The sequence below is a fragment of the Cataglyphis hispanica genome, chromosome 6 (assembly GCF_021464435.1).
Source record: "Cataglyphis hispanica isolate Lineage 1 chromosome 6, ULB_Chis1_1.0, whole genome shotgun sequence".
In the NCBI taxonomy this organism is placed as follows: Eukaryota; Metazoa; Arthropoda; class Insecta; order Hymenoptera; family Formicidae; genus Cataglyphis; species Cataglyphis hispanica.
The window spans coordinates 855188-877500 of record NC_065959.1 but is presented as its reverse complement, the minus strand read 5'-3'; the positions used below and the strand labels follow the sequence as shown (position 1 = coordinate 877500).

Genomic DNA, 22313 nt, shown 5'->3' with positions numbered 1-22313 from the left:
TCTTCACACACTCGAGCGATGTGGTAAAAGTGTCTCAAGGATAAAAAAAAAACATAGGTACATCTAAAGCAAAACTTTGCTGAGAAAATTCCGTGTTTTAACTATAACTTTTAGCTATAAAATCTTTTTTGCGATATATAATATTTCCCCTTCATTTTTTTTTTTCGAAAAATCTCATTAGTTCCATCATTTATTATATAATAAATCATTGTTTCGAGAAATAAATGAATTTTTAATTTGTATTAAAACTTTTTTAAATAAGATATACTTTGTGTATGTCGTTACGACTTTTTATTGTTAGTCTGTGATGAAAATATAATTTAGGTTTCAATGGCTCATCAAACGGCCATATGTACATAACCAACCACTGCAAACCCGTTTGTATATCCGGGCGATACATAAAATTGTCGTATGACCACTGGCACACGACGACAGTCAACGAAAAATCGATCTGTCTGGAATTTTATTCTAACGAGCAACGACCGACCCGGTGCATACACGCGATATTAGAAAATTCCGTTATACGACCACGCGCATTTAATAGCTCTTTACATATTATATCTGACCGCCTCCAGTATTTTTATGACAGAGAGGGTACCCGTGAACTCGTTTATCATCACCGTTATCGCATTAATGTACATTTACAGCGACGTAAAGGATATGTTCCGCTCAAAGGGAACGTGGAAGGCTGGCCAGTTGCATACGACAACGCGTCTCGTACCTTACGCAGCTCTCAATGTCAGATTGTCAAGAGAAAGAGAGGAGAAAGGGAGAGAGAAAGAGAGAGAGGAGTCCGGCTAACATAAATACGTCCGGGGCAGGTGTTCTGTAGTGATTGCCCAGCTCTGCCATGTCATTAAGCAACTCTACTGTGAAAGTTACTCGGCCCGAAATAATCGCGAGCGTTTAACGCGAAATGAAAATTATGATGAAATTGGAAATTTGTATCGTACAACTTATTGGCACAATCGCTACACATACTTCATACGTAATTGATGATGGAAATTATTTAATAGCAAACAACCGAGTCCGGGGAATCTCTGAACAGTATGTTACGTTACGTTATAATTTTCCGCAAATTATCACTTCGTATGGGGGGAGTATTTCATGAGGGTAAGGAGAATCTATTAGTCTAGGTCTCCTAGATCTTAAGACAATACAACAATGTAGCAAAAGCATGCTCTCCTTCAAATAATTAACAGTCCATTTCCACGACAAACGAAACTGCTTAATGCTGTAACGTATTGCCGGCGGGCTTCGAAAATTCTCTGTGTTGTGCAATAGGGAGAATCATGGTAGCTCTCGTCTGCAATGTGTTAAGGTACAAAAAGACGAGCGGTGCAGCTGCACGATTCGCTTCGAGTAGCACAAGGTTAAGGAATAAAGCAGATAATGGATGATCAGAGGGAAAAAGAATTTTTATGCAACAAGAGTTGATAAATATATTGGCAGAATATCGATTGTTCACTATTAAATATAATGTTCTTTAAATATAATGTAATTTTATAGATTAATTTATATCACATTTGTATTTCGCCATCTCTCTCTCTCTCTCTCTGTCTCTCACTTGATTTAATTAAAATAATAATTGATAATCGTTGAATACTGATTAATTATCGATTTAAAAATATAAGAACACCGGAGAAATTTAAATAAATTCATTAATAATCCGCGGAAGTGTCTAAATGTGCGCAATGCAAATAAAAATCGTTGGAATAATGAAGCAACACATAAAAGTTAATAAGAGAATTCATTAAACGAAGCTTAAGCGAACGGCAGGAAAGTGCGATAACCGTATCTCTAACTTTGAAAAATTTAAATCTCTCAACAGTATAAATGCTGACAAAAAAAAAAATAAAGTTGGATATAAAAACTGGATAAAAAAACTGTTTATAATTAAAATATGCACAAATTGTTAACGAAGAGAGAAAATATGTTGAATATTTCGAGATTATTCGTGTGACAACATTATGTTGGATATCTTAAAATCGTCCAATTTTATGCGTTTGTTTACCGATATATACTGTGTAGCACAATGTAGAAATATAAAATATTAACTAACGAGAGATGTAAAAAATATTTTTTTTTATTTTTATACGTTTTTTTTTTTCATAAATACTTTTTCAACTTGAAAACATGCTAAGTTACATAATATATATTTAACTGTAGATTAAAAACTTCATTAAAGGCATAACTTTTACACATTTATATACATATTAAATCTTATTAACGAGGCCTTTTTCAATTCTTCGCCTGTCAAAATTGCTGCATGTGGTTTAGCAAGTCTGTGGTCTCGTAGCGCGCCAAGTCCTTCAAATATTGTATGGCTACGCAAAAACAGGCTGAACACCCGGCAAACAGGTTTCCTGCAGGCGACGCTATTGTGCGGTAATTTAAATCAGTGTGCTTTTCGTGCCTGTCCAATAATCGTAGATAATATTGTGAATATCACCAATCTTTCTTCGTAATCTTTTCATGGAAATTACGAAATTTTTTTTCCTATATATATTTGGTTCAATCATTTTAAAACATTTAATTCCTAATTTAAAAAACAAAAAAATTTTTTACGCTATTATATTATATTTTTATTTCTTAACATAAACTATTTATTGTGTTCATGTTGCAGATTAACAACATAATTGAAAATAATAATAACTGAAATAAAATATTTATTATTATGTTTCCGAATATAACAACTTAAAATTTTCTAACATTTAAACGAAGAATGCAACAATGATAAGCATTGTTTTAGTAATTCTATCAATTTATTATTCCTTCTTAAACCGTTCGAGAATAAATTGAAGAATTTATATCGAGTGATTGCGTTATCTCGAAGCATAAATTAATTTAATTCGACGCGTTTATTATAGAGTTCTATGACTCTTTCTCTCGTTCGACCATATCAAATTTATAACTTTTCAATTACTGCCGGTCTCAAATCGATCACGATGAACGAGACGAAAGAATGTTTCAAGATATATTATATGTAGCGAGCAGGCGCGAAGAACAGCGGAGAGGATCGCATACCTGTGGAGCAGGTGTTCCGCCGAAGACCGGCTCTTTCGTTCTCTTTCGTTCCTCGTGCATACATCTGCGCACACACGGTGCTCCTCTGATCACTGCATTTACTTACAATACTGGCGTACAGATTTTTTTTGTGCACGATCAATATCGAACGTGCGTTTCGAACAATCGTCCCGAAAGATTCTCTACGCACACGCGTTACGCGTTGAAATCCGACTTTCCTCAGCTTTATGTAAAATGCGTTGCGTAGCTGTGTGCTTGCAAAATCGTCTCGGTTAAATTCTGCGTGCATGGATGTAACCAAAAATATAATACAAGGAGAGAAAATTTTTATACAATGCAAAAGCGATTTTTCGATCTTTTTCTCCCTTTCTCTGACTCAATCGCCATAAATCGCATAGTAGCAATGCTAAGCATAATAAGTTTGTGAAAAATAAGTGCCGTTAAAATCTTGTAAAACACGAAACAAAGCAATTAATATATTTACTTAGTGATAAAATTGTGGAAAGCAAAACTGCTTTAGAATATCTACCGCAATTACAAATATATCGAATATAGAAAAAAAAAACTAAGATATAATTTGCTGATCATGACATATATCAACAAAATTAATAAGCTATCCAACAATAGAATAAATACGCGATGATCATCATAAATTGTCGACGCATAACCGCTATAATAACTAATAGCGCGGCATATGACGAATTCGTCGATTAAATTAATACACGTTCGCAATTGTATAGACATAGACATTCGGGGATTCTACCGTGCAATTAATCGCTGACAATGAGCGGGGGAAGATCGATACGCGAGTTTGTATTCGAAGCATTCAAGTATTTCGTTCGGTGCGCGTGTTAAAATTTACTGCGTTTTAATTACGCTCTGAACAGCCTAGCTCCGCGATTGTGTTTCGGCCAATGCACTACCTCTCTGCGCTCCTGTTTATTGCGATAAATCGCCGTAAAATTTGTGTAAAACCGATTATCGATTGTTACAAACGCGCTTCATTCCCTGAAACCTGGAACCGAGTTACGTCAACAACGAAATACGGAGTTAATATTGTGTATTTCATATTCAGATGTTCAATATTACGAGAACAAACGAATGGTAATATATTACGTTTCACACTCAGTAATTCGGGATTATGGAAAATAACAAATATTTTGAGCGTACAATATATCGAGCAACGATATAATCAACTGAAATATTAAAGATGTTAATATCTACATTGTTAATATTTAACATCATAGTTTGTAATAATATTTACATGCGAACAAATAAAGTGGACATTTGTTTTATATTTTATATATTTTATAAAAAAAGATTTATGAGATTATACGCGAGTTAAATTTCTTTAGAGATTTCATTCAAAATTGAAAATCGGAAATAACATCTTAAATCTTGTCTATAGACTTGATATTGTTGTATGAAAAAAGAAATGTAATTATAAGCATACAATGAGTGCTAACGGCAATTCATAAAATCGTAATGTACTTCCGTGCAATTCGCGCACAGTTACGTTCCCACATTAACTCGCACCATTGGAATGGAAATGGTTTACGGAATGAAGAGGAAAAAAGGGAGGAAAAGAGAACGCACAGGACATTGACGCGAGCAAGACAATAACACGTGGATCGCCAAGTGACACAATCGCGATGCAACAACTGTCAATCGTGGCTCGCGAGAGTCGCAATATAATCGACGAAATAACACACGTGCGTTTAATATACGGTTTAATTCTCCTCCTCCTCGGACCTTCATTTACTTCGTCGATGTGTCTCGAGCGCGCGCTCTCTTTCACACAGCTTCTCTTCCGTCTTGGATAGGATCGGCGGCGCGTCGGGGTATCCGGAATGGCTTACTGCAACGTGCAACAAAAGGCAAGCGAGAGAGTACGTGCACCGTAATACAAAAGCCGATACCGCGGTTCGCGCCACGCCCATTGCTTACCAAGCTACACACATACACACAAATCCCGGCAAGAATATAATACCGTTTATTGTTATAAAGTACGTTCCCTTTCAACATATGCACGATGGCGGTAGGAAAGTGTGACGTAAAAGACACGGAAATTCCCTCTCATGTTAGCCGAGCCTTATCGAGAGTATCTTCATTACTGTCATTCATTACTAAAGCTTAATGAATACAAATCCAAATCACTTTAATATATATCATTAAAGTGGAATAAAACATTACAAAAATCGCTGTGTGTACGGTCAAATCTATAAGATAATGCGAATTAACTCCGTTGTATTTTTTGCTTGATAACGTTAAATTACGCAAATTTTTTAATTGACCCTTTTTATAATCAGTTGAATTAAAGCAGTCTCTCTTCATAAAATGTTATAATTGAATATTATATAATTATAAAATATAAATATATAATTATGAAACCTTTAACATTTATTTTTTTTTTTTTAAATTGATGTATGATATATATGACTTCGGCGTAGTATCATTAATTTGCTACACGTCGGCAAGATAAAAAGTATAAATTTCGACGACTCTGAAGGACATAAAATCGATGGAGGAAGTGCTCAATCGAATCTCGTCACGAAAGGAATGACTTCAATGAACAGGATATGAAGTCACAATCTACATCCGTCGTGACATATGTATAAGACAAGAGATGGGAAGCTTCTCTCGATTTTATTCAGGTGTTAAGTTCTCATAACGTCAATCTATTTTTCGCGTCACGTCCGAAGTTGATAAACATTCTGTAAGACAATATCGATTAGGTTCTTCGCCCCGCGGCCGTGAATTATACAGCTTACATAACTTTGATGCGATACACACACAGAGCTTGTGTGATTCTAATTTCAGGCGTACAATTTCACCTCACACATAACAGAGCGAAGTGAATTTGCTCCCTTTGCTTGTGTGACCCATGACAATTAAAAAAATATAATACTGTCCTTCCTAAAATTATTGTTATTTGAAATTTGAAAGATAAGTCTCCTACACACTTTCTCTCTTACCAACTATAAGCAAATTACAGAAGTTACGAAATAAAAAAAAAAATAAAAAAAACAAAATGTAAAATACATATTTATTTGTATTACATGATTTTGTGCAGAACATTGTCATTTCGCGTGATTTCATGATGGACTTTGGAATTCACGAGTCAACGGTTGAGAGTGCATTTGTAAGTTTTATGAACTTTGATGCAGAAAACCAGATTCTCCGCGTATCTGCAGAATGCCAGACGTCCTCCAGGAGGAGGCTGTAATTCCTATATTCAGGAAGCCGTTCTTCGAAGAAAGGCGTGGCGCATGAAACGAACCATTACACTTTCAGCCCTTCGTATAAGTAGCGGTAAAAAAAATCCACTTATCAACAAGCCAACGCGCGAGTGTACGTGTATATGCCCGGCTGTGTACGCCGAGATAGGAAAAGGACGGTAAATATTATTCACGGGGGAGGAGAGAAGCACGGACACTCTCTATCATCCGCCCCTCATTCAAGTGTCTTACGATATCGGGGTTGGAGAGCATGCGTGATGAGGGTTACTCACTTTCGCCAGGTCGACTACCTCTGAAACGGCCGATGTATATGATAGCGCGTACGTATTTCCGAAATGCAATGTAATACCGTTTTTCACGTAATCGAAACAACTCGTTTTCCGACCGAGAATAACGATCAAAACAATTGTCATTTAATTTTAACAATTGCCACTGTTTCATTAATTGGTTCAAATTTCTAATTTGTCAAAAAACTATAAATATTATTTACAAAGCGTATCAATCAAATGCTTACAAATATAAATTTAAATTACGACAAAAAATAGACATTTTTATAAAATTTCATAAAAAAATTTTGAACGAGTCTTCAAAAAATATATGCTTTTAGGTTTTAGCATATTGTAATAAAAATTTTTTTCATTTTTTTCGTTTGTTTTATTTTGAAACTGATTACTACGAAACACGGAAATGTATTGCATTCTCATTCAAGATAACGAATCTAAAATAATCAATCGAGATATATCTATGAATGTGTTCTATGAATGCGAGACGAGTTCATTCAATAGACTACGCCTACACACAATGATGCAAGCTTAGCTTAGAGGTTTTCTCTCAGTTTCTCACAGCCACGCGGCGACACAATAACGAGATCCAAACTGTTTACAGTGACGAAATGCGTACGCCGTATATGCGTCACGCTGGATCTAAATCGGGATAAGAGGACAACGGGACCGTTGTGTATGCGATTTGGAAACACGCGCTCATACGGTCTCCCTTAAACCCTCTTGCCTTTCCCAGAGAGCGTAATAATCCTTCTTCCTAGAATAGACTCGTGTGCGCCCGCGAATAAGCCTATCGTCATCTTCTCGACAAGATCCAATCCCGGACCGATCGATCTCAATTACGATCGCCGATGGTCCGCGTCAAATGTGCGTACATGCATAAAAAGTTGGGTAAAAAGTAATGAGATAGTCAAACATTTAACATGTTTCGTTAAAAGTAAATAATGCATTATATGAGTGTCATTAATAATAGCTCTTGCAATTAACTCTTTCATTGTTGAAAACGTTGAAAAGCGCTCGATAACAATCTTATAAATAATCGCGTTCAATAATAACTTTATAAATAATTGTGCTCGATAATAACCTTGTAAATAATCGCGCTCGTTATTATACTGATTTATATATTCATAAAAATAAAAACGGTATCAAATATTTTAAGATTATTTCATTATCGAATCATCGTGATATATGAGATACGAGATTTTATCTCTATCGTTATTTGAGATGTTCCCTATATTATTCCTTATATTATAGGCGAGAAAATCTCTATTTTAAGTGAATATTTAAAATTAATTGTGATTAGAACAATTAATGTAAATAATAAGCTACTTCTGTCCAATTATATTTAAGAAATATTTTCATTATTAAATAATAAAATATTAAATAAATCAAAAATATTAAATATCAAATATAATATATAAAATATTACAAATATAAAATTATTAAATAAAAAAAACAAATATGCTGTGTCCAAATATCGCGTGACGTACAATTGTATCTTAAGATTCGTGCTGTCAGATTCTTGGTCAGATCAATGCTGATCAAAATCTTATACATAGATCATGCCATTAATAATCTACTGATTTCTGACGTTTCTAACAACGCTATTCGCATCACAATTGCGCTATAAATATTGTGTTTAAAATTTATTCACTCTATGCGTAAGCCTTTGTGAGCGAATTAAATGACTCAGCCGTGAACACGAGGTCATGAATATTTTGCAATCGGATATGCTTCGCATGCTCACCAAGTATACCTAAAGTTTGCGACATTTTATGCAATTCCTTTTTCACTCAATTAGGCTGGCTTCAAAAAGAAAAAGAATTGATATCGTCGCATCGCAGACGTAATATTTGGAAAAAAAAAACATTTGTATAGTTTATCACGTACAGCGTGCACTACGCAAACATTTCTTGAGCCAAATAAATTCGGAAATGTAAACAAGCATATGCGCAGAGCGTCACAACGCCAGATGGGCTCGCTGCACTCTACAATTCGTCAATATTTTCGTATTGTGCCCGTGAGAGAGACCCGTAGATTTTGCATACAATTGTTCGATCTGTCTCCCATTCGTTGCGAACATTGTGTACGAAATTTCAGATATTTGACAAGAATTTTTAATTTTTGTTGAGATTCGAACAAAATTCTTTTAAATATAAATCGAAATAAATCAAATTAAAAAACATTTTTTTTCGATTTATATCAATGATAATAGAATCCTTGATCGATTCAAAGCCTTTTTTAAATATTGCAACATTAATATCTTTCAATGTGAATAATCGAAAAAATAGCATTTTAAATTAAAATATTTAAATATTAATTAAATATAAATCCTGTTGTTTACTCAAATTTATGTATATAGTTTACTTTCGAATAATTCTACTTTTAATATTTTCATCATATATAAGATATTTAAATATTAAAAGGTTCTAGTGAAATTCGACTTCAAAATCAAGGATCAATCAGGATTCTAAGACACCCTATATAGGCATCGTAACGTGTAACATTTCTTACATACCTCTCGAGCGCAGGAATGGCGAAGATGTCTGATGCCGCGGCCTTTACGTGAGACATAAATAAAGTCAAATTGTCGAGGAGCACTTCAAATCATCACTGCGAACAATTGCGATTCCAGCGATTCGACGATAATATATATGACAGCACAACAACACGCGAGCCGCGCGCGTATTTACCACGACTTTCCGCGAACCTAAACCGGAGACACGACGATACAATTCAACGAACTCACGATTCACGATGTCAATATCAAATTTCTCACATCACCGAATGTATCGCGATCATGCTCGCTCTTCGGTTCGGCTTCGTCGAACGCGAAACAACAACACTTTCTGTCCTCACAATTCCATCAGCCAGCAACCACTCGCGTCTTCGATATTCGTAATATTGCGCCACTTCACAAGGTTAATCAGAATCGCCGCAATGTTCTCTCCGCTGGCTGTCGGTTTCGCATCGAAATCCCGCGTAATCGTGACGCACGTATATAATGTATATACGCGTTATCGTTCTTTCTCTCCAAAATCCCGACGCAGAGAGATGGACCAGCGCGCGCTGCTCCGGATATCACCGTTGCGTTTCTCACTGGGGGGGGGAGAAGAAAGGGGGAGGAGGAGGAGGATGATGGGACGGAAGTGGAAAGCGAAAATCGACCGATGAGTACTCGCGCGCGCGAGCGTGGCGATCGTCCCGCGAAAAGTCGAGCCGTGTCCGCGATGCCCAGGCACAAACTCGCAAGCACGCAAGAACGTCGAGGTTACGTACAAGAGTACCGTGAGCTCCGTCACCGCGGACGTCCACGCTCGCTCTGCTGAGGATGCCCGGCGGCTCGGAACCTGCGCGCCTCGGCTCTGCGTCGCGCGTCGCGCTCGCTTGATTGGCCCGGCTCCCGGTCTCTCCCCCCCACCATCGGTCCAGACCCGCGAGGATTATTCTCTCACATCAGAGATGAGAGAGATATCTGCCGATATATCTAGAAAGAAGTGCAGATATCTAAAGATGCGTGTATCAAGTATCGATGCGTTTTTGATTCCGATACTGATCGTAACAGAGAATCTTTGGATTTTCTCGGAGATTCTTTCATTATTTTACTTTCGATGTTACAGCAAGCGAACTTTTATGATTGTCATAATTAGTGCTATCAAAAAAATGTTATTTTATGACAAAATATTGCGTCATATATCGATATTTCTAATAGTTAACTTAATTATCTAATAAAAAGGTCAATATCTTATATCTATGAACATGATATTATGTGTGTGCTCTGTTGTTTTGATATTATAATTGACGATAATATGTGACGTCACATATACGTATAGATAGTGGAGCACATTAAATATCTCCGAGACCTAGATGCGGGATTTTGAAATACATAGTATATGTATATTCATTGAAGACTAAAAATGAATAATAAACACAATTGAGATAACAATATCTGATTAATTGATACTATTGAATGATTGCAAGCAATATGCAGAACTAGATATAAATTATAATTTTATGCGTCTCATTTTTATGCAAAATATTCTGAGGATTTTTTATACGGAATATTTTTTATATTTTATATAAATATATTATGTGTGCATTTTTATATTTCAAATATATGTATAGAGATGCTGTGAGGTCACGCTATCTGTCCGATAAATTAATAACATAAAAATATTTTTTATTGCTATTTTTCAGAATTAAGAATCTTTCATTATTGTCGAATTGTATGGAGAGACCTTTCGGCGAAAAATATTTTCTCGGATATTAGTTATCCGCGACTATTACTCATTCGCTTACCTCTATTATTCTTCTGCTCCGGACAGCTTCGGACGCAAAGTGCGCAATGCAATACAATTTCATTTAACAAAGATATTCATTTTTTTCCGCTTCGAGATCAAATGCAAATCAGTTTTTCTCACTCCTCAACTTATCGTCGTACCTAAAATTCTGATTTTATTTGTCGCTTCACTGTATTTCTCATGTTCCCGTTTATAAGTTTTTCAATTTATTTCACAAAGGGAGAACTTTTTTTTATAAGTCTGGAGTTAATTTCTAAAGTTTTTAAGTTAAAATTTATTAAAAACAGCAACAAGTACGAATGAAAATATGTATAAGCGGAACGAAGAAGCGGGATTCTTTTTAAAAAGAAAATACCTATAATAGCATAAGTTTCGCATGAAAAAAAATATTTTAGATATTTCAACAGTTAAAATTAGCACAAAAATACATTTGATTAATATAAAATTATAAAAATTATAAAGCATATACAAAAAATTCATAAAAATATAAAATTTCTTTTTTACTACTTTTGATTGTAAAGATAGCTTTATCTAAAAAATTTTCGCTGTTTGCCAGTCATACTATTACAAATATATTCTCTTTAAAAAAAATTCTGTGTCATGAGAAAAATTCATACGTATAAATCGTAATAAAAATGTAATCTAACGTTGAATAAGTTGAGTAGTTTCATGTTAACATTAAGAAAAAAGTGTAGATAAATGGTAAGACATCGCGGAGACGCGTAGCAACACCTGAGGCGAGAAAGAAGAAGTGATGTTCGTACTATTAAACCATGGTTGAGGGTAGGAGAAAACTCTGAATGCACCAGGATCTTCGTCGAGCGCCATTACACCGAGAATAAGAAATAATTGCGTGAGAGTCAGAATCGTGAGAGCGACCTGCTGTTTGTGATCCGCCAACAAGACTGGCGACCTTTAATCTCGTCTGTCTCTACTTCTTCTCTTCAATTCGACTCAATCTGTCTCGTATCCTTATGTACTGACTGTAAATACGGAAGTTCCAAATCGATTCTATCGCGATGAACTGAATCAATTTCTACTCTATATACGTCGACAAATTGGAGAATTCGATTTAGTGACGTTATTTATAATTGTTTATTTATTTTCAAGAGAAGAAAGAAAGAAAGAGAGAGAATTTTCTATAAAATATTTGTTGTCAAATAATTAAAATATGCTTTGTTGTCATACTCTCTCTCAAGCAGCAAATTGTTATTAAAATTATTTGCATAATTTTTGCGATAATGTAGAATTAATTTACAAAATTAATTGCAAAAAAACAATTGATTGCTGTGTGATTATCAGAAACTTTAACCAGCTAGAATGAATGTAAAATCAATTTCTTTAAATATGTTTTTTATAACACACTTATAACATAAATCATTTATTTTTTATTATATATATATATATATATATATAAAATAATATTTTAAAAAGTGTGTTGTTTAGAAATGTATTTTGAGATTATACTTGTAAATAGTAATTAATATTATAATTAATACATAAATATTTTTAATAAATGTTAAATAATAATGATATTTATAACAGTGAATATGTGCATTTTAAATATATCTTCATCGATATGCTTATCTATTGAAAATAGCTTAGAAATATTAACATCACTTACACTCTGTTGGTACATGAAAAGTATCAAGTATCGATATACTAACAGCCATATACTAGAAAGTATCAATTCTTGGTACTTTGATACCGATTGAGAAACAATCTTAAATGATGATATCTATGAATATATATTATTTATTTTAAATATAATTTGTCTAGAAATATTTACTATATGTAATATGATTGTGTATATTTATTACTCCTTTCTACGGAAATTATTAGAAAATGTAATATTTTTTATATACCATGTGATTTTATTCAATTCTATCGTGTAGTTGAGTCACGAGAGATGGTGCTAATAATCTCATTTATTTCACATTGTTTTATTTCTGTGTTTATTTTTAGAGCAAAATTTAATATACATATATAATAATTAATTTTTTATAAAATTTTTATGTAAAATATATTTTCACATCGACATTAAACCATTTTTAATTATCTATATGTATAACACAAATAAAAAATACAAAATCATGTGATCCGCATGTTTATAGAATATCATCCATACAATGTTTAAACATCTTATGGACGTTTTCTGAACGTGTTCTGTGTGGATGATAAACTATTTCAAATAAATATATTATGCGTGCATGTTATTGCTAAAATTAAACTGAGACTTGAATACAAATTAACATAAAACTTATACGGCCAGACTCAATAAAAGCGCAGTTGCTCGTTTCACCCAAAAATCCGGACTTTGCTGTCCAGTTTTGAGATCTACAGCTACAACAAATGCAGATCTCATTTGATCGCCATTCCTTTGAGGATAATAATAACAAGGGCAAAGGTATAAATCTGTAAAAATGTTAAGCGAATATTGATTGTAACCGAGGCTCTGCTTTTTTTAATTGCTTTATAATAATTAATAATTACAAATGTGCTTACACGCGCGAAGAAAACCGATTATATTTAAATGATTTGCATTTGGCCTTACCTTTAACTTTTTTCTTAATTTGCTCGACGGGTCGAAAATGAATAATCGGCATGTTGCATACGAGTTGCATGGGTGCGGGTTCGATGAGAAAGCCATTTTCTTTGTCCCAGCCTGCACCCTCCAGAAAAATGGAGCGTATATATACGCCGTCCTAAAGTTAAACAATATATACAATCGCTTACTGTATAATCGATAAGAGCAATATATTCGTTACAATGATTTGCCGATTCTTTTGCATGTGTCGAGAAAGATTTATGACGATCAAAAGAGAGTATTGACACTGTACCATGAAAATCTCTCACATTTAATGTTTTATAATGCGATGCAATTTCTGCTGTGTATTCGAAGCAAGTCACACACGTGGTGATGACAGACCTTTAATCTCCAATTTTTTTTTGTCCGAAAGCTGAATAGTTATATTGCATAATTGAATGGATAATTTACATAAACGAGATATTTGTATGAATGAGCACCGTATCCAGCAAGAAGTGTAAGCTTCTTATAGTTAAAGCAGTGTTCGATATTAATGGTCTCGAACTGAAACTGGTCGGATGAGCAATTAGCCTAATCGCTCGTAGTTACCATGGGCGGCTCGATTATAGCAGACTCATCCGTTGTGAATACAGTAAACTCCCATGACAATGAATCGATAGATACGTTCCAGAGTCTCGCCGAAGTTTGTAGCACCGCAGTAAGGAATCCCGTCGGAAATGTATACGCAGCTAGCCAGAAGAGCAATGGCGGATGAGTGGTTCGAGCCCAATTGGCGAAGTACTCGACTCGATTGATTAGATCCCTCGTCCAAGCGCCGAGTAGTTTTAAAGACGGATACGCGGTCAACCATAGAGGCGGCACTCTTCCTTCGTTTATGCACGCGAACATTTCTTCTAACTCGTGCGACATAAGCACCAATCCTATAATTCCTCGTTGAAGTTCCTTAAGACTGTCCTGAGTTTTTATCAACAACTCGTTGTATCGTCCAATCTCTTGAAGAAGCACCACGTCCAATGGCGTCTTATTTGGTCCTATCAGTCTTTCTGTTGTCTCGTAATCGATTGTTTCCGGTATTCTCGAGAGAATATCGTTCGCGAGTTGTATTACCTGCAAGACACGACAAGATTGAGTAACAAGATTCGCTCGTAACAAGAGCTTAGCCCAGGATTACCGAAGGCAAGATTAATGAAGTTGTGATAATGAAATACCAATAATATAAAAGCAGATATCGAGAAATATCTTGTAAGTTCAATAATATAAAAGTCTTACTTACTTTCATATCTCGTTACTTTACATCTTCAAATCAAACAGAAAATGTAAGCTTGAAATTCAATCGCTCATTTACTTACCTTATTTTCTTTGTCCTCGTCCATTTCTCCGCTGACCATCTGTATCTGAAGACTCATCAGAGTCTCAAACATATTCCTAGTCTCCATTATCAGGCAAGTGATATCCGCATTTGGATGCTGACCAAACGCTTCCGGCCTGTCGACGTTCGGCAGGATCGCGATAAAATCGCGGTAGGACTCCAAGGAACCGTCGCGGGGCACGTAATAGGTGGGCAGCGATGACAAACGATAATGGGGGATAGTCAGAACGTTCTCCGTGAAATATTGCTGGATGTATGTCATCAACAAGCGGCGATCCCAGTCGTCGGTCACGTGACCACCATAGCAAACACCTGCTATGAGATATTTCAAAGATTCCCACGGTGTGACTGGATATTCATCCAGGTAAACTTGCAGCAAATTTTCAGAGACCTGGAACAGATATCCTGCTATTATGACAATCGTGCCTCTTTATCATCGAGCGTCACTTTGACGAGATGAATTTAAACGCTATTAAAAGCACTGGCTTCATTTCTGAGAGATATCTTTTTGTGCGTATAAAATAAATAGCGGATGAATAAAAAAGCTTTCTGCAACGTATATGCCGCTTGCAACTTTTGCTCGAAAATACCTCGAAGTCGGAATCGTTGAAACTGTAGATAATGTTCCAGCCAAGTTGTTGGAATTTCTTTCGTTCTAGAAGAATAGAGTGGAAGAAGACCAGTGTGAATAGCAGCTTTTTATATTTAGACTTTTCTTGGCACAAGTCGAACTGAGTTTCGGTAATTAAACTATAAAGGCGCTTCATGTTGGCTTTTAATCCTTTTGGCGGCTCGGTAGTCATTTTTATCCCGGCTTGAAGAATCGATAGAGGAAACTGAGGAGTTGGACTCGAACTAAGCCATAGCCTGTAAAAAAATTAAACGCATTTTTTCAATATTTACTCCAATATATCTGACTACATTCATAATCAGGTATCATAATAATCAATGTCCATATTCAATATCATAATAAATATAATTTTATTATTGTTTTGTTTATTTTGTGAATTGCAAAAAATTAAAACTTTTAATAATTTATTATTTTTGACGCATTATATGTAAAAAAAAAAAAAAAATAGTATTGCGTGAATATAATATGAGGTAGTATTTCATAAAACTCTGGCGTATACCTAAATCTTGGATGTAAAGTATGGCTGGAACCAAGTACATCCACAATCTTATCGAGCTTGGGCATCCAACTGAGTGAAAGGTGGCAATTCGCAAGAAATACCCAAAATCCTTCTTTGGCACCGATCTCTATCATGCTGCGCAAAGAACAAAGAAATATGAAACGCAATGAAAATAATTTTACATAACTATATATAAATATTACCTTTAGTTTTTGAATTTTAAACATTAATTTTTTAATATACCATATACCATTTTTACAATTTTATGATGTTAATAAGATTAAGAATATAAAATACGCTTCAAATTTTATTTCTCTTTAAAAATCCAAAACTTCTTAGATATCACAATTATATCATATAAATATACGAAATTTTATAATTAACCTCGTGGCAATGGGAGCCTGTCCTTGGCCTAGCGATAAGGTCGTGAATTTATCAGACATGTCTTGACTGTCAGCTAACTGCATGAGAATGCCAGTGGGATCCACACCGGGCGAAAGAACGAATATCAATGGTGTCTGCGCTACGGAATCATCTAACACTGCTTTTAGGTCAAGTACAGGAGGTTCAACGAAACTTTGACTGAGATTGCGAACGATATAGGTCGTAATGCAGAAGGATATTCTGTCAGGTCGACAGCTGCGAACGAATAACATTTTCTGAAACTCAGTGCACCTTTCCTCCCATTCGCCGACTAGCGGTATAGTTTCCGGTTCTGTGTTGGTGTACCTAGATATTAAAGGTATGGATAAGAAAACGTTGCACAGAGAAACGTGTTTGCGCGAAATATTTCTGACAGACGATAATGCGATTTAAATAAAAATGATTATAAAATCTTTCTACTTTAATGTAATAGCTCTGTTATTACAATTCAAATAAAAAAATAAAAGAATAAAGAAAGAATATATCATATATAAATATTATCATTTATATGTTTGATTAGTTTATGGTAAAATATTTTTGATAAATACATATGGAATTCCTATATCCAGAATATTTATTAATACAATTGCGTGTAATTTTTAAAGGAAATTATAAAGAAAGATAAAAGTGTAAAAATGTCAAGAAAGCTGATGTGAAATAACGTGACATTGTACGCACCAATTGTGCCAATCACGCGGGAGATGCTCAAAAGAAGAAATGACTCCGTGAAATCCGGGCAGCTTGTCGAGTTCAGTGACATTGTCCCAAGTTTCATCCGGCAGCCACGACACGGGTTTGTCCGGCTGATTTTCTCGGTCCAGCACGATTCCGCCGCGGAGCAGAAACGCGTATTCTCCCGGGATGATTTTGCCCTGCGCATCCAATATCTTGACGCACATGTGAAAAGAAAAGAGGAGCTTGTGCTGCTCGAACAGACCTCGGCATGTGTTCCTATTCATAAAAATAAAATCCGTCGCATCATTTTTCCTTAGGACCATACATTTCTTCTCTGCCTCAAATATTTGCAAGATAAGAGGATTATAATAATGTTACATCACATGCGTCATTATTTCAAGTTTTGTCACATTTTTTATGAAACATTGATAATGTCATATAAAAGATAAAAGACTGCTAATATGAGGTGATTTTCATTAAAATATATTTTTCTGCAAACAAATTATATATATTATATTATCTTTAAATTGTATATTATCTTATAAATGTGAAGTAAATAAACACATTTATGTTTTTACTAAATTATTTTAAATTGCAAATATTATTTACCAGATAAAAAATAAAAATAAAGTTTTTTAACGAAGATAAAACTTTCTCTCTCTCCCTCTCTGTATTTAATTATACCTGTAAACCGCATATGTATGATAATCGTTCAGACTGTCGATTCTCTCAGACAATTTTGATTTTTTAGAACTTTTGTCGATGGAGAGCATAAACAGTGCATTGTATGCAGCGAGGGAGAACTGATACATGGGATCGATGATGCTCATGTCATTTAGAACGAAAAAAAGAATCGAGGCACGTTTCGAACATGGTCGATATCCTTCTCTCGCTAAATCTATCTCTTTCTCTGTCTGTTCAGTAACAGTTAGAGACTCTTGAATGGAGATAGATGTTGCCTTTGATGTCTGCAGAGCATTCAGTAAGTCTAGGTCATCTAGAAGAGTTTCTCCCGCCACGCTAAGCAAACTAATAGAATAGAATGTATTTATATATTTTGTTGTAGTTAATTGTTTTAGTTAATTACTTGTAAATTATATTATGAAATAAATAATGAAAAATAGTTTTATATTCAATTATACATATACAGAATAAAATGACTGTGCTTTAAAGCAAAAAGCATTTAAACATTTAAAGCTTATGGAATTTTCGTAAATCTTACTAAAGTATTTTATCTTCGAGTTCTCTGAGAGTCCGTTTATCGGTTGCAATTGTAAGTACCAGATTGTCTTTCTGTTCCTCAAGCTGCGGCTTCTCTTTCCTCACCACGATTCCGAGAAGCTGCGCTTCGAGACCTACATGCGGGACAGAGTTATATTCCCTAATCTTGTTCCATCTTTCTCTAAAGTATATACTGTAAGACTATTAGTTACCCTGCTCCTTAATGGCGAAGTTGCATAATGTCGTTTTAGTTGAAATCTCCGGGGCATAGTGGGGATTCGAGAGCTTTGTAGTCATAAACAGCCGGAATTGATCATTGTAAGTAATCAATTTATCGTTAAATTTGATCATCATTTGATCGCCTGTAGCATTGAAAAATTACGAATTATATAAATTACAAGCAAAAAAAAAAAAATATTAGTTATTGCGTTTTATGTTGAGCGTAATTTTTGTTTTACAAAGAAATTAATCGCACATATTCGAGCAAAAAATAAAATATTATTAAAAATATATTATATTATTATAATATTTTATTACATATATATTAGTCTTTTTCGTTAATTTAATGATTTAAACAGAAGTTTATTTAATGATTATTACTTAATTAATTTTAATTTTAATAATTTTAATGTTTTTTTAGAATTTTCTCATAAATATAATTACGTGAATATAATTATATGATATTGAAGTTAAGTTTTACCTGATTTAATGAAAGCTTTTTGGAGAAGCGGATTCAAGCTCGGATCGAGAGTCTCTCCAATATTTTCGAGCAATACTGGCCTTCCGAGTTGAATTGCTTGTTCCAGAATTCTCATATAGTTCACTTGACCAAAGTCAATTACTCTTAGTGCCTGCGATTATAATTGTTACGTCAAAATGACAAAGTAAATTCTGGATTTTATTATTTTGCAATTATTTTATCTTATATTAATTATTTAATTTATTAATATATTTATTAATATATTTTACATTAAAGCCAATTAATGATATTGTTGGGCAGATATTCGTATTTCTTTGATGGTGTATCAGTGTAATTATATATCAAACATTTACGTTTTTCGCTTCCATATTTTTAATCCACTTCACTGCTTGACATTGCGGATCGATTACGAGGGGCCAACGTGTTCCCCGCGTTACTATGATGCCATTTTCCGTGCTGAATCCATCGGACGGTAATCCTTGAATGTTCCAATCCCTGATTGTCGACGGATCAGCTAGAAATTCCTTCACATCTAGGTTTGGCGATGTTGGTATCTCTTTATCTTGCACCTTAATCATTCGATGAATTCGCGATTATAAATTCAAGATTATAATTTACTTAAATATATAGATTTTGTTTACTTTTTAAAAAATATATATTAATCTATATATTTAAAAAAAAGTAAACAAAATCAATAGCTTTTAAAAATAAAAATATAAAAAATGCATAAGATAAATAATATAATTAATTTTTTAATTGATTGCAAGTAAAAATTCTTGTTAGAAACATGATTGGAATTACACGTAAAATAGTTTAATAGCTTGCAAACTTTACGTAGATAATTTGCAATGCAAATTGGTGAAAAATTATGAATAAAAAGTTTTGAAGAACAGTTCACAAATTTACCTCCTTCAGCCAAATACTTATTAATTCCTGCCTATAATTGGACACAAACGGCCCCAAGTACGACACAAATCCAGTAGATATCAAGCAATCACCCGGCAACCAGTCGAACCATTCGGTTAATGACGCTACTGTGTTCTCCCATCGAATACGTTCCTCGGAAAGACCATCCACCAGCATCGCTGCACGATCTAATTTCAGCTTTAACAAATCAGCCTGAAGAGAGAATGAGAAGAAAAATATATGTACATGAAATACACATTTCAACAAATACAAAATATGAACATCTTTCATTTGTTGTCAAAAGTAAGAATAAAACTCAAAAAAATGTTAAATTCTTTAAGTATATATTTTTTCTATAAATTAATAACAAATAACTTATATAAATAAATATATATATATATTTTTTTTTTCATTAGGATGTTTATATAACTACAATGTTATTGAGCGAATCGAATCAGTTGATTCGTTCTTTACCGATTCGTCGACTTTTCGTGAGATCATTTCTAACGTTCTAAAGCATAAAAAATATGGAAATACTCGCCAGCTTAATCAAATCTTCCTTTTCTTTCATCTTAGCATCATATGTCCGTTGTAATTTCTCCAGTTGCTCTTGTAAGCTTTGCAGCTGCTGCATTGCCTCCTCTAAGGCCATTTCCTTCTGCCTCAATGATTCTAACGCGATCTGCAGTTTTTCCCGTTTTGGTGCCACAATTCTGCGACGCATCGTGAAGATATGATTAATTTTTATCCATAACAAAAGATAAATGATACACTACGCAGGTGATAAAATCGATTAATTAAATAATAATAATTATTACAACATAAAAAAAGTTCAAACTTAAGAAAATTTAAAAGATACATTTAATTATATAAATATCATAAATATTTAAGATTGGAAAAACAAGAGGAGAAAGAAATACGTATATATGTGTATATGTGTGTATATCGTGAGAAGTTTTGATCTACCTGTATAGTTTGCCGTATTTCTCCATAGCTATCACCCACATGCAAAGTGACTTAGCTGCAATAGATACTACGCCGACCTTTATTGGATCGAATTCGGGATTGGACGTGTACTTGGCTATTGTTCGCAGAATTCTCTCCGATATATGATCTTTGTCGAAGTCTCGAAGCTGGAAATTAAATCAGAGCAAGTTAGTTTGCGGAACGAGTAGTATGAACATAGGTCTCGTGCGCCAGTCGTAACACATTGTCGCTCACCGTATTAATGAAGTTTACGTCACTAAGTTGGCGTTTCGCTTCCGCCCATGTCGGTTCTGAGTTCTTTAAAATCATCACCGCTTCCATCACCATCTCGACTTTCGGCGGTGGATGCGTAAAGGATTTGATTTCGGACAAATCTTTCTTGCTCAAAGCATCTAGTGCCTAAAAACATCGTCGGCGCAATGTTTCTTTACAATATAACGTAAAATTTATATTAAATCTTTAATACATTTATTTTTTTAGTTAAGAAATATTGTTTTAGCAAATAAATTATCGAGCAAAATAATGTGATATATCTTTTCTCTATCTTCTTTTTCTCTCTGAATAATATAAATTTCTCGGCAATAAAAAATTAATAACAGAATAAAATCCATTTAATTTTAATCGCCTATAATCCAAAGCTATTGTTATCTCAACATTGCATATTCATTGTGACGAAAGAAAGAGCTACGAATCTTTGTTGAATATATCACGAAAATTAATAGTTAAATTTGTAAAAATATATGAAATGTGATGATACATTAAAGCGAAAAGCAATAAAAATTGTTTGAAACTGGGAAAATGTAGTTGGAAAATGATTCGATGATTCGATAACAAACCTTCATAGCTTCGTTCAAGGCAGGCTCGACGGTAGCTAGGTCAGCTCGCGCGAGCTCCTCAAGCTTCTTGCATTCTTTTTGCTCCTCGGCGATACGAAGCGATTTGGTGGTGACCTGTCTCTGCGTTTCATCGGTATCGCGACGTTGATTTGCTGCACAGTTAAAAACGATGCACGATGCAGGTATGAATACCATATGATTAATTAAGCGCGCGAGAAGAAAGTTAGATCCGGCGCACGAGCGTTAAAAGCAATAAGTTCTTATAGATTAATCTGATAAATGCCGCTGATAATATATCACTGTCGCGTGCGCCGTGTACCTATCGCTACGAGGAATTCTTCGCACTCTCTCGTAGATTTATGAACTTGCTGCTGAGTGACTTCGAGCTCCGTCGCCATTTCTTTAACTTTCACCCGAGTATCGTCGATCTTCGAGAGGCCGCCGCGAAGTTTGTTCGCTTGGTCTGCTAAATCTTGTCGCTTCTCTGCCAACATCCTGCGTGATACGAATACAGCAGCGTGGCATGATTTTATACTTCGATTTTATACTTAAATATATTAAGAATAAATATTATAGAAAAATAGTAAATATATTTATAATACTAATTTTATTACGTGTAATTATCTCTTGTCTAATCTGAAATTCTGAAGAATGATTCTGACATTTTCGC

At 34.3% G+C, this 22313-nt stretch overlaps 2 protein-coding genes across 6 annotated transcripts in view; both read right to left on the bottom strand.

Moving 5' to 3' along the window:
• The window catches only part of LOC126850493 (protein tincar), a 108834-nt gene extending 98979 nt beyond the window's left edge, over positions 1-9855 (bottom strand). For 4 of the 5 annotated variants that reach the window (XM_050593569.1, XM_050593576.1, XM_050593571.1 and 1 more), the window contains exon 1: positions 9066-9855. The gene's annotated coding sequence lies outside the window, so the exon portion shown is untranslated. The remainder of the gene's footprint in view (positions 1-9065) is intronic. The other variant, XM_050593577.1, reaches the window with a different exon arrangement.
• A 3147-nt stretch (positions 9856-13002) lies between these two features.
• LOC126850568 (dynein axonemal heavy chain 2) overlaps positions 13003-22313 on the bottom strand; it is a 37136-nt gene continuing 27825 nt past the window's right edge. Inside the window, exons 45-63 of the mRNA XM_050593707.1 lie at positions 21963-22138; positions 21644-21795; positions 21042-21206; positions 20787-20953; positions 20362-20533; positions 19821-20033; positions 19268-19483; positions 18915-19065; positions 18427-18576; positions 18216-18348; positions 17678-18022; positions 16997-17269; positions 16280-16624; positions 15896-16030; positions 15356-15632; positions 14746-15156; positions 13985-14503; positions 13403-13553; positions 13003-13263 (exon numbers count right to left, since the gene is read on the bottom strand). Coding sequence (XP_050449664.1) covers positions 13109-13263; positions 13403-13553; positions 13985-14503; positions 14746-15156; positions 15356-15632; positions 15896-16030; positions 16280-16624; positions 16997-17269; positions 17678-18022; positions 18216-18348; positions 18427-18576; positions 18915-19065; positions 19268-19483; positions 19821-20033; positions 20362-20533; positions 20787-20953; positions 21042-21206; positions 21644-21795; positions 21963-22138 — 4306 coding nt within the window. The 3' untranslated portion in view covers positions 13003-13108. The remainder of the gene's footprint in view (positions 13264-13402; positions 13554-13984; positions 14504-14745; positions 15157-15355; positions 15633-15895; positions 16031-16279; positions 16625-16996; positions 17270-17677; positions 18023-18215; positions 18349-18426; positions 18577-18914; positions 19066-19267; positions 19484-19820; positions 20034-20361; positions 20534-20786; positions 20954-21041; positions 21207-21643; positions 21796-21962; positions 22139-22313) is intronic.